This window comes from Petaurus breviceps, unplaced genomic scaffold (genome assembly GCF_028583685.1).
Source record: "Petaurus breviceps papuanus isolate PSGF00001 unplaced genomic scaffold, PetGlider_PUasm1.0 188, whole genome shotgun sequence".
In the NCBI taxonomy this organism is placed as follows: domain Eukaryota; kingdom Metazoa; phylum Chordata; class Mammalia; order Diprotodontia; family Petauridae; genus Petaurus; species Petaurus breviceps.
The window spans coordinates 3,155,438-3,168,293 of NW_027185804.1; the positions used below are offsets into that span (position 1 = coordinate 3,155,438).

The following is a 12,856-nucleotide window of genomic DNA, read 5'->3' on the forward strand; positions in this document are numbered from 1 at the left end:
CTCCTTTTCATGTACTACTACCTCTTTCTACAGCTTTGACAACCTTCCCCCTTGAGGGAAGACCCAAGATCCTGTAGGTGAGCTCTAGGGGTGCCTTCTTTTTTGTCTTGGAGGTCAAGTATATGAACCTAGTCATTCTTGCTCCCTCTCTGACAGCCAAATTCCTCTTCCAACACTGATTTCAATCTGTCTTCCAAATAGGAAATTAGGTGATCTGGCTATAGGATCTGACTATTGGATTGGTAGGAGAAAAAGGCTTAATGGTATTTGATATTTTGGTTTGATGGTAATTCTGTTCTTCAAAAGGTGGAAGAAACAACAAGGAGAAAATTCTATTCTGGATCTGATTTTCACTAACATGGAGGATTTTGTTGCTGGAGTGAAAATGATGGGAATCCTGTGGGAAAATGAACATTCCTTTCCAGGGTCTGTGAAGAGAAGGAAAGGTAGGCATAATCTGACACATTTTCTAGCTTTCAGGAAAGTAGATTTCAATGAGCTAAGAGGAAGGACAGATAAATTCCATATACTAAAATAGGGAAGTCAGCACAGGAGAGAGAGAGGGAAAACTCAAGAATGAAATTCTAAAGATGCAAAGGGAAATAATTCCAACAAGAAGGAGAAATGGAATGGTCTGAAAAGACTGATGCAGATACACAGGGAACTAATCAACTAACCCAGATTTTTGAAGATGGAGGCAAAGGGAGGGAACAAAAGATGAATATCAAAGTATAACATGATAACTGTAAGAACAGAATTTGGAGTGCTAAACCTCAGAAGAAGCTAAGGCTAGCAAGGAAATCGAATGGAAACAAAAATGTGTTGTTGCTATATTTTGGAGAAAAGAAGAGTATTAAAGACAGGACCACAACTTGGGAGATGACAAGGGTCAACAAAAAGAGACAGCGGTTCAAGTCCTATTTAGCTTCTATTTTCTCTGCCACAGAAAATAATAATCTTAGCAATGAGAGGACAGAACAAAAATGGCACATAGGTAGATGATGTTCAAGATAAGCAAGGAGACTGTGAGAGAACACCTAGCTGCCCTAGGTGTGGAAAACCAGAGTTACCAAAGGATTAATGAAGGGCAGAAGTTACTATGATTTTCTAAAAGAAATAAGTAAAAGAATAGAATCTGCAAGCTATCAGCCAGAGAGCTTAGCTGGGATTCCTGGGGAAAATTTCAAGGAGATCATGAAAGAGATGGTTTGTGAACATCTTGAAAAAGTGATTACAGAAAACCAATATGCCTTCATCAAGAAGAGTTCGTAATAGACTAAACCCATCTCAGCTCAGGAGAGTAGGCAGTTTCATTAGGATTTTACAAAACCTTTATGATACAACTGTGGAAAAAATGATATGACAGCAATTAAGTGGCTAAATGACCAATCCTAAAGAGTACTGATGAATAAAACAATGTAAACATGGAGGGAGGTCTGCAGTAGCAAGTCTCAAAGTTCTGTCCTCAACCCAATTTTATTCAACATTCTTATCAGTAATTTAGACCAAGATGTAGATAACGTACATATTAAAATTTGGGAAGATACAAAGTTGAAAGAGATGCTTGATGCAATGAATGACAGAACCTGAATTTAAAAAATCTAGATAAGCTGAATGATGGGTCAAATCTTACATGAATGGGCAAGTTACTTGAGGGCAAGGATGATGTTTTATTTTGTCCTTGCGAGATACTGCAGAACAGCGTCTCATGCACAGGAAGGCTTTAATAAATGCTTGAGAAGTGAATAGAAAACGTAAGAGATGGAAGCATAAAATCTGCACTTAGGTTAAAGACAGTTCAACTGGACGAGTACAGAATGGGGGAGGTGTGGCTAGATAGGAGTATATGTAAAAACGACCTGGAGGTTTTAGTTTAAACATGGGAATTTTGACTAAAAGCTTACTGCGGGGCTCTGGTATAATGAAGGCTTCAATAATCCCAGTAGAGCCTTCGGAACAAGGGAGGGGATAGTCCTACCCTCTGCCCTCATTAGTACATCTATGGGTGCCACAGCTGAGGACATATAAACTGGCATGTGATAGCGAAGGGGACTTGGAACCACCTAGGAGGGCTGGTTGAAGTGGGAATGCTTAGCACAAGTACAAGAAAGCCTGCTTCAGGAACTGAAGGATGAGTGTGCAGGTTTATATTCTGTCCAAATCCCTGCCTTCCAGGGTAAATGGAGGTCCTTTTCTAGTTTTTTTTTTTTTTTTTTACATTTCACAGATACCAGGGAGGCGGCCATTGTGCCACTTTGTTTCCTCACACTAAAGTCTAGTCCCCGCTTTGCCATAAATAGTGATGTGATCCTGGCCAAGTCATTTCCCTCTGTATACTTCAGTTTCCTCATCTGGGTTGGGTGATCCCAATGTCCCTTCCAGCTCTAAAATCCTACGATTCCATAAATCACTGAAGGCTTCTGAACATCTAAGGGGAGTCTAGGTGGCGCAGTGAATAGAGCACTGGCCCTTGAGTCAGGAAGACCTGAGTTCAAATCCAGCCTCAGACACTTAATACAAAAACTAGCTGTGACCTTGGGCAAGTCACTTAACCCCAAATGCCCTCCAAAAAATAAAAAAAGGCAAAAAAAAGAAAGTGACATCTGAGGAAGCCTGTTCTTAGCAATATACAATATGAGATATTACTCTTAGCAAAATATATGATCTACTTCAGGGAGGAAGGTTGGAGACCAGGAGATCACATTAGGTGGCTACCATAGATTCAGATGTGAAGGAATGAGGGGCTAGGGCTATGGCACTGGAAACCATAAGGAACAGATCTGAGGACCAATACAGTCCATCAACAACACGGCTGTTGGATTGGAGGTGGGGACAAAAATGCCTCCAGAATTATGTCTCAGAGACCAGGAGGAGAGCAGTGCTGTTTAAAGTCATGGAGAAGAAACTAGTAACACATAAGAAAAAAAGTTCAGCTGCAGTAAGGTGAAATATTGGACACATATTTGTGACTGATTTCATCTCTTCAGATGCTGGGGGATACCATTGGATGAAGTAGCAAGAAGCATAAGCAGCTCAAATTGGGAAATGCTTTATTAGGTTTGATGAAAAGGAGGCTGAGGTAAGTACATAAGCCAAAATGTAGCTCTCAAAGGAGGGGGTAGGTGAAGAAGCAGAGAAAGTGGGTATGGATCACTCATTAGGATACCATAAAGAGGGGGGGACTAGAGTGTTAGAAGGTACCAGAGGGATGAGTCGAGTTTTCCAATTTAGATCTTCACTGACACAAAGGGCAACTAAAGCTGGCAAGTAGGAGATCACTGGTGAGCTTTCAGAGTGTACTTTACACTTATTACAACACTTCACCTATCCTAAATCTCTTTTCAAGGCCTGACACTGGTGGCTAACTCCTCAAAATTCTTAGCTTTTAGAGAGGAAATTTATGGTAACCGTTTAAAACTATTAAAGAGACATTACAAGAATCACACAGAATGAGGCATAGAAAGGCTGTGATAAGCAACAATATGTGAGATACTGTACTGCTGAAATCATGGATTCATCATTCGCTTGTTGAAAAAAATATTTGTTTAACACCTACTATGTTTGAGGGCATTGTGCAGGCAATGGGGGATTAGTGACTGACTCGCTGTGCTTACAATCTAGTAGGGTAATAAAACATAAATAAAAATAATTACAATATACATTGTTATACACATAGTGTAAAACAAACTGCTATGTGAGGTATTTGGAGAATGTCTATAAAGAATGAGTAATAGGCAAAAAGGGGGAGGGAGACTGAGGGAACGTTGTGAGTAAAGACAAAGAGGTGGGTATATATGCTCAGGGACCAGAATATAGTTCAGTCTGATTGTAGTACTGAGTGTGTGGAGGGGAATGATATGCATTAAGGCTGGAAAAGTAACTTGATTCCAGACTGTGGAGAATCTACTGAAGAATCTTTGAGCAGAGGAGTGATGTGACATATGTAAGAAAAATCATTTTGGCAGTAATAAGAAGAATTGTAATTCGAGAAAGTTGACCAGGGTTTTCAGTCCTGGAAAACCAAACTATGGAAGACATAAGCACAGGAGATGAGCTCCTGGAGCCTCCCTTTGTAGCAGTGTCCTTGGTGGTGGTCTAGTGGTGGCCCAGCCTCTCTGCATTCCTGTTGTGGGGCAGTCTCTCCTCACCCAGCACTGCCTCACCCCCACTGAAAGATACAAGGGAAGGCTTCATGCTTCTTGCCTTAGGTACCAAAATTGCTGGTTATGGCTCCAGCAGGATGAGCGATGTTTTGGAGGACAGAACTGATGGTGGGAAACCCCGTTTGGAGACTGCTGCGATAGTACAGGCAGGAGATAATGAAGATCCATATTCACCGGGGTGGCAACAGGAATGAAGACGCTGAAGCATATGGGCCTTGGTAACTCACTCCTTTCCCAGCACATTCATGAACTCTCTCCCCCAGCTTTTTTTCTTGTTGGTTTTTTTTTTTTTGGGTGGGTGATTGTCACTTGTCCTAATTTTCTCTCCCAATTTCCCTCTCTAATTTATCCTTGAATTTCCAGGTTTCATTTAACATAGACAGGGTTTGGACAGGACAAATGGTAAGGAAGAGGAAAGAGTTAAAAGAAAACCTAAAATAATAGCAACAGCTGACATTTGCACAGCACTTCAAAGTTTGTAAACGCTTTCTTCACAACCACCCTATGACATACACATTGAAAATAATATTATCTTCATTTTACAGGTGAGAAAACTGAGGCTCAGCCAGGTGACTTACCCACGGTCACATAACTGGCAAGGATCTTGGGAGGAATTTGAACCTAGGTCTTTTCAAACTCTAAGTTCAATACTTTCTCACTACACCAAGTTCTCTCTCCAATATTATGAATATGGGAGCCCAAGTGAACGGTGGAGCCAGAAACAGAAATAAAGAAGTTAAAAGGAGCACCAACAGAGAACCAAAGCATAACAATGCAAGACTACTTAGTTCATATGGTTGTAAGCACATCTTAGAATCTCTACTAACATACCTATATTCAACAAATATTTAGTGAATGGGCAAGGTTTTGTGCTGAAGATTTAATGTATCATCTCAGGTCATTCAGGATGACAAGTTTTTCTTCCATCTTTGGTTTTTAGCTGAAGGAAATGTATACCTGTTTTTTCAAGTTGACTTAAAATAAAAACAACCAAAAGGAAAGAAAATAAAGCAATGAGAATCAATGCTTCAGACTACGTCTTCTACCAATTGTGAAGAATGTGTGTGTGTGTGTGCGCATGCACATATACTTAAGCATTCTATAAAGTGGAATTTGACTAAATCTTAATTGTTTATTGAAAGCTTTTTCTACATTTTGGTTTATTTAATTATTAACATTTCACTTAGTGTATCACTGGAGACTCACTATACACCTAATGGATTTTAGAAAGCAAAGCACCACTTTCTCATTGTTAAAAAACAGCACAGTTCCTGCTGCTTACAAAAGGCTAGCAATGTTAACCAAAGAGCTTTCTGAAAGCAACATTAAGCAGTCTGTAACACTTCATTCTCAGGACAAATCAATCCATAAAGAACTGTATGTATTTATAACTCTAATTGCCAGAGTTCAAGCAAGGTTTGATGGGTCTCTTCCTGAAGTAAGTTTCTCTCTGGAAAAGGTTTTTGGAAGGAAATTTTGGAAGCAAAACTAGGCCACAATCACGATGTATCACTAGACTCAATCACTTCTTTCTTCCTGCGGAGCTCTCCCCACCTCTGTGCCTCCCTGCACTGCTCTGATCCCTCTCTCATTTTCTTCTTAGTGACTACACGGACTTCAATGACCATCTTCCTTGTAATTCAATTCAATAACAAACCCTTCTTAAGAAATTACCGGATGGGATGTAAGCTCCTTGAGGGTGGGGGCTGTTTGGTTTTTCTTTGTGTCCCCAGTCACAAGCAGCCCAGAGCCCTGAAAAAGCTGTCTACATTCCTCACTTTCTCCTGTCTTCACATCAAATGAGATGACATACTTCCTTCTTAGCCTTCTTGCTGGGCCTCACCGGACACTCCATATCCTGACTCTGTGCCTTTCCTTGTTCCCCAAGCCTGGAATGCACCTTTTCACCTCTGTCTCCCGGCCCTTCCAGACTTGGCTCAAGCGCTAACTAAGCAGAAGCAAGGCAGCTTTCCTGGTCCCATCTGCTGGGTATGTTTTGTAAAGGCTGCACTTACATATGTGCCCAATGTCTCCCTGTTAAGAAGTGTGAGATCCCTGAGGGCAAGGGCTGTTCTGCCTTTGTCTCTGTACACATAGACTAACAGAGCACTTAAAACCCACTGCCTTGGTGCTTAATAAATCCTTACCTGACTGCACATAGTATTCTATTCTATCTGCTGCACTGAATATACATAGCCCTGTATTAGGTATTTGAGAATAGTGTGATTTTTAAAAAATGGCATGGTCTCTATTTCTTTTTATTTTATTTTAAAGCAATTGGGGTTAAGTAATTTGCTCAAGGTTACACGGCCAGTTACTTTGAGTGGGTGCCAAGTATCTGAGGCCGGAACCGATCGCTGGTCTCCCGAAGCCGGGGCTGGCGCTCTTACTCATTGCGCCACTTGGCCGCCCCATATGATCTCTATTTCTAAGAAGAAATAGGGGTGGGGAGGAGGATATAAAAAGTACACAGATAAGTCAAACAGTCAACAAACATTTACTAAGTGCCTACAACTAGCCAGTTGCTGTATTAATCACTAGATAAGTATATCCCAAAGTAGAAGATGAAAGGCAAAGGAGTAACCCAAAGGACTCTTAAGAAAATCTTTGAGGGAGAGAACCCTTCCAGCTGAGGAATCAGGGACTGCTTCCTGGAGACTGAGTTCCTGGTAATTGGAACTCAGAAGGTTTCTGAATGGTAGAAATGAGGAAGTGCATTCACTGGAAGAGGTATGGGGGTAGAGAGAGATGGGGATGTGTTCATGTACAATGCATGAAGGGGACAACATGGATTAAACCAGCTTCCCTGGCTTCCTTCAAGCTCACTTAAAATCCTACCTTCTGCAAGAAGCCTTTCCCCATCCTCCTTAATGCTAGAGCCTTCTCCCTGAGGCCATCTCTACAAGTAGTTGTTTGCAGGTTTTCTCCTCCTTTAGACTGAGTTCCTCTTGGACTTTCACCTTTCTTTGTATTCCCAGGGCTTAGCACGTGCCGGCACTTAGCAAGTACTTAATAAATAGCTTGTTAATTTGGAAGGTAGGTGGAACCATAGACCTTATGCAGCAGGTTAAGGAATTTATGTTAAATGGTGAGTAACTGGTAGCCACTGAAGATTTTAGGGCAGGGAAATAACATGACCAGAGCCCTACGTGAGGAAGGTGATTTTGGCTGCTGCTGAGGATGAGAATATGGAAGGTAAGAGGAGAAAAACTTGACACCAGTTAGTTCTCAATGAAAAAGTGACAAAAGCTTGAGATAGGATAGACACTACAGATCATGAAAACAGAAAGGTCCAAGATTTAAAGCTGGGAAAATGTCATCCACAGTTAAGTGAAGATGTAGCCTTCACTAGTCATAGGCTGGGTGCTGGTAATTCTTTATTACGGCAGGAGAGTAGAGTGAAAAGAGTACTAGGCTCAGAGTCTGAAGTCCTAGCGCCATGTACTATTTTACATGCTCTTGGGCAAGTTATCCTCCCTCAAGTGGGTATATAATTGCACTATCTCAATAGGGATAGGTAGTCTGCAGAGATCAATAAGATACTGGACAGAAGACACTGAAACTGTGCTATATAAGGTTTCATAAATAGTCCTTGATGCTTGGATAGAATATAAACCCTAACCACTGAACCCATTATAACACTTCTGAGACCTAGCAGAGGCATTCATGAACTCCTAAAAAACTGCCCAAGTTTAGGATTGTGGAAAACATCCTTTAACATTTCAACTACTTAAATTTGAGATTCCTGAACTGCTCTATTTCCACTGATAGGTTATCAAACTCTTGGAGAAACCCTGACTTTAGTCTACTAAATCCTGATGGAGAAATGAGTCATTTAGATCATTCTTTCAGAATAAATTAAAAACCCCAAATATGAATGTGTAAAAATCACACAATATTAATCAACTTCCTAGAGCCTTTTTCTAGAGGTAGCAAGTACTGGGCCTTCAAATGAGAGGTGTGTCCAGCTTGGGAACCATGACAAACGCCAGTGTATTCCAGCATTCTCCTTTTATTATAAATGTTGTGTGAAGAATTCCTTCTCTTGGGAGGAGGCTGACCTAGATGGCTTCTAAAGTCTCTTCCAGCTCAGAGAGTCTGTCAAATCATTTGACAAGATGTATTTGTGGAAAAGTCTGCAAAGCTTTGCAATTATGGTCCCTATTGATTATATTTCCCTGAAATGTCTCTTTACAGTGTGAGTTTATCAGGGGCAGGATTTAATTTAACCAATTTCAGCTGCTGGCCATCTGTCATTCAAGATGGGTTTTTGCCTAGATTACAACACTTTGGTAGCTAATAAATTACAAAAGGAAAATTCATCCTATCAATGGTTTCAGAATTCTAAAAAATAGCTCCTGAGCTCTGTAAAGGCAAGAACCATGTCTAATCTACACTTTATATTCCCTCTGGCACTCAGTACAGTGCCCCCACACTCACTGGGTGTTCAACAGTGTTTGTTCAAGTGAAGTGAACTCAACCCAATGGAAAATCAAACAACTGACTTGGAAAGAAAAAAAGCATAAAAAAAAAATGGTCCTGGATGAAACTTCACAGCTTTGGCTCACCATCTCTGAATGTACTGGTTTTCAAAGTAAACAGCAAACATCTAAGCCTTAAAAAAACTGCTGGGTTTTGTGCTGAGAAAAAAACTCACAATTTAAAAAAAATGTCTTTTCACTACATTTTTAATAGTATAAATTTCTGAACAATTTACATCATTACTACATTACCACAGAGACACATGGATGTTTTTTCCTATCTACTCTAGCCTGAAATATCTTCTATTCATGCCTAATTTATGTTGATCAAATGTATAAGACTAGCCAATGCAATCATATCCTCAACAAATCACAGAACTTTAAGAACTGAAAGATTCTCCCACGGGACCATACTTGGCAAGGCTGTCTGTCCACCTTCAAAGGCCTGCCCATTGGAACAGCCAAAGATTCAACATCCTTGGCAAGTAATCATCTGTTTTTCCCTAAGGACCTCCAGTAATGGGGAATTTAACACTCAGGGAGGGTGATACCTCAACACCTGTTCCATTGTCAGTTCCAAATGTTGAGTCTTCCCTGATATTAAAGCAAAATCTGCTTCTCTGTCCTATCCACCTAGTCCTGCCCTCTGGGCCATGCAGAACAAATCTGCCATCTCCCTGATAAAGAAAAGGTTTTCATCAGGTCCCTCCCCCATCACATATGCTTTTGGAATGATTCATTTGACATAATCCCTGCATGCTCTATCAATGTGAATTATTAAGTGTAACCCACAATGTACCAACGATAAAGGATTAACAAAAAGGCATTTGTCAAATAAGGCAAATTAAAGCCTACTTTGCACAGCCGCATTTTCAAAGTGATTATTACAACCTTCAAATCGTGGCACAGACAAAAAAAAAGTAGCTTAAAAATGACTGAGGCAGTGAGAGGGTGGTGTTGAGGTTGATATAACAAAAAAAGGCGAACAACACTGATTCCAGTCAACTTTATTTCACATAAAGAGACCACGGGGCACATGAGACAAAGCATCAAAGCCCTAGAAATGCTCAGGTATAAATCAGAGCCACACAGACTGGGGACGGGAGTGTTCATGCAACGGGATGATTCAACACAAAGTAGAACAAACTGGTTTTTAAAGCATCCGTATATAAATAACGTTTATATATTCACACAGACATCTTCCGTGCACATGCATGCGCACACATGCGAGGACCCCAGCCCCAAGGAATCCCCACGAGGGCAGGAGGGCGAGCAGGCGGCATCTGCGGGGCTGGGGAGGGATGGGGGGAGGGGTAAGGCAAAGGCCATGCTCAGGGCCCTTCAGTGGATCTTTAAGCACATGCAGCTGCTGTGTCCTGAAAGAAGTAGAGAGACCTGGGTTGGACACCTAGCTCGGGCGCGCCCTCGCCGCCAGGGCCGTCCGGAGGACCTGGGAGGCCCCCGACGCTCCTTCGGGCTACGCGGCCAGAGGCCTCAAGTCCGGCCGTCCGAGGGGCGGACCACGACGGTCCCACCTCCCCACCCCCACATGCCCTCTCGGTCCTGCCCAGAGCTGGTCTCTCCGGCCTCCCCCGCTAGACTGGAAGCTCCTCAGAGGCAGGCCCGGCACACAGTAGGTGCTTAATCAAGGCTGGTTAACGGACTCGGAAGGGGTTTGACAAATGCTGGTCAGCTAACGGCGGCCGAACCTCGGTGTCCCCCAGTCGAGAAGGCGGGCGCAGGAGGCTCCGTCCCGGCCCTCCCCCCGCCCCCGCGGCGGCTGCCCCTCCGTCCCGCCCTCGGGGTCCCGGAGCGGAGCGGCCTCTTACCCGAGGGCGCGGGCGGCGGCTCCGGCCTCCTCCCGCGGGACAAGAAGGCCTTGGGAAGCAGCAGGGAGACGCACAGCACGAGGCCCGACACCATGGCCACCTTCTGAAAGGCGGAGAACGCCATGGTCGCGCCCGGCCGGCCGACCCACCCCAGTACCGGCCCCGGCCTCGGCTCCAGCCCCGACCTGCCCCGGTGCCGCTACCGGAAGCGGAAGCCGGGCCACGGCTCGCGGCGTGCCTCGCCCTCGGTCCGCAAGAGGGCGCCGCGACGGAGCGGCGAGAGGGACAGAACTCTTCAGGACGCGCCCGCAGGCCCCCGCGGGGTGGGGGGGATGGGGAGGCACGCTGGCCGAGGAGGGCAGGGGGGAAGGGCAGGCGGCGGGGGGGGGGGGGGGGGGGCGGGGGGGACGTGATCGCAGGACCGCCGCCAGGGGGCGCCCAGAGCCAAGGAGACGGCGCGTGCGAAGGGCCAGGGAAACATGCCACCTCTGGGGCATTTTCACGATGGTGACGGTGATGCGATAACGTCATCACCGTTACCATCACGGCGCTCATTTATGTGGCGCTTTAAGGGTTGCAAAGTGCTTCACAACCACCCTGTGAATGATATTACCCCCAGCTTACAGATGAGGAAACTGAGGCAGGGTTAAGTAGCCTGCCCTGTTAGTAAGTGCCTGAGGCTGGATTTGAACTCAGTGCTTTCAGAGCTCCATCCACTGCCCCAGATCCCGTCTCAGACACGTACAAGTTGCAGAACAGGAGAAAGAGTGCTGGCCTCGGAGTCAGGGAGACTTGAGTTCATTTTCTGCTTGAGACACGTACTAGCTGTGTGACCTCGGGCAAGTCACTTAACCGTTGCCTGCCTCAGTTTCCTCATCTGTAAAATGGGGGTAATAATGGCACCTACCTCCTAGGGCTGCTTTGCAAACCTTGAAGCATTGGATAATCGCAAATTATCATAACATTAATGGCGGGCGCGGTTTGCACCTCTGATTTCATTGGCATAAGGGACTTGGGGGGGGGGAGGAAGCTCCCGCTACCATTGCAGGTCATCAGCACTGCAGTCTTGGAGAGTTGCCCAGGGTTACACAGGCAGTCTGTGGCAGGACCAAGACTCGAACTCAGGTCTTTCTCAGCATCAAAGGATCAAAGGAGGGACTTGGAGTCAAGCTGCTTCCTGACTCCACTGGCCCTCCCTGACAAAGAATGACTCATAACACCAATTCACATTTTTCAGAGGCCAGATTCAGGTTAACAAATACAAACAAAACCCCTTTGCATCTGTGAAATACTTTACAATTTCTTTCTTTTTTGGAGGGCAATTGGGGTTAAGTGACTTGCCCAAGGTCACATGGCTAGTAAGTGTCAAGTGTCTGAGACCAGATTTGAACTCAGGTCCTCCTGACTCCAGGGCTGGTGCTCTATTCACTGAGCCACCTAGCTATTTTGGCATCCTTGGGGAAGGTAGGATCCATTAAAAGATTACTCGATCTCTCCAGGAGAGGAAAGTTTTCTTGACTGTCTGTGGACTCAGGTATTCATCCTTTCTCTACTTTTTCTTTTCTTTTGTAAATAAAACCTTTTCTATATTTACCATCTAGTCAGCCTGATTGCTTGTCCAGGCAACTTGAGAGCCCTTTGGGAGGTGGCAAAATAAGGTGGGTACTGAAGTATACGGTAGCTAGGTGGTTCAGTGAATAGAGTGCCCAGCTTGGAATCAGAAAGACTTGAGTTCAAATCCAACCTCTGACTAGCTGGGTGACCCTGGGCAAGTTACTTAACCCTGCTTGCCTCAGTTTCCTCATCTGTAAAATGGGCTGGAGAAGGAAATGACAAACTACTCCAGTATGTTTGCCAAGAAAACCCCAAATGGGGTCCCGGTGAGTCAGACAAGACTGAACAAGCACACTGAAGTATCTGGAGTCTCCCTGACGAAGGGCATAAATTAGAGAGATTTTGTGAGAGGCAGTCCCAGAGGAGGGGCACTCTTTCATCAGGGCCACATTAATAACACTAATAGACCTTCCTTGCCCCGGGTTCCCCTGTTTATGTTAATGGCATCTAGGCTGTTAACCTTTGCATCATCTTTGAATGCTCTTTTCTCACAAAATCCAATCAATCATTATGGCTGACATTTCTTCCTCTGTTCTGCTCTCTGGTCTGTCCCTTCTTTTCCACTTGTATCAATCGTCCAAGGGCCTGAGCTCAGGACAGGAAGTTTCGATGCACACTTTGTATCCACCAGTGGCACTCTCTGGAACAAAGCATACTTTGTCATCTCTCACGACCAATTTCTTCCAAAGCCAGTCTCACGTCCTATCTCCTTCAGGAAGCTGTCCCTGGTCACTCAGTTCTTTTCTTGGCTCCTAGAGCCTTTGATGTC

General features: G+C 44.3%; 1 protein-coding gene across 3 annotated transcripts in view; it reads right to left on the reverse strand.

Annotated features, from left to right (window-relative positions):
• Positions 1-10,698, reverse strand: part of RIC3 (RIC3 acetylcholine receptor chaperone) — a 35,250-nt gene extending 24,552 nt beyond the window's left edge. For all 3 annotated transcript variants that reach the window (XM_069091163.1, XM_069091164.1, XM_069091166.1), the window contains exon 1: positions 10,474-10,698. In XM_069091163.1, coding sequence (XP_068947264.1) covers positions 10,474-10,597 — 124 coding nt within the window. In that variant the 5' untranslated portion in view covers positions 10,598-10,698. The remainder of the gene's footprint in view (positions 1-10,473) is intronic.
• Positions 10,699-12,856: the final 2,158 nt, after the last annotated feature.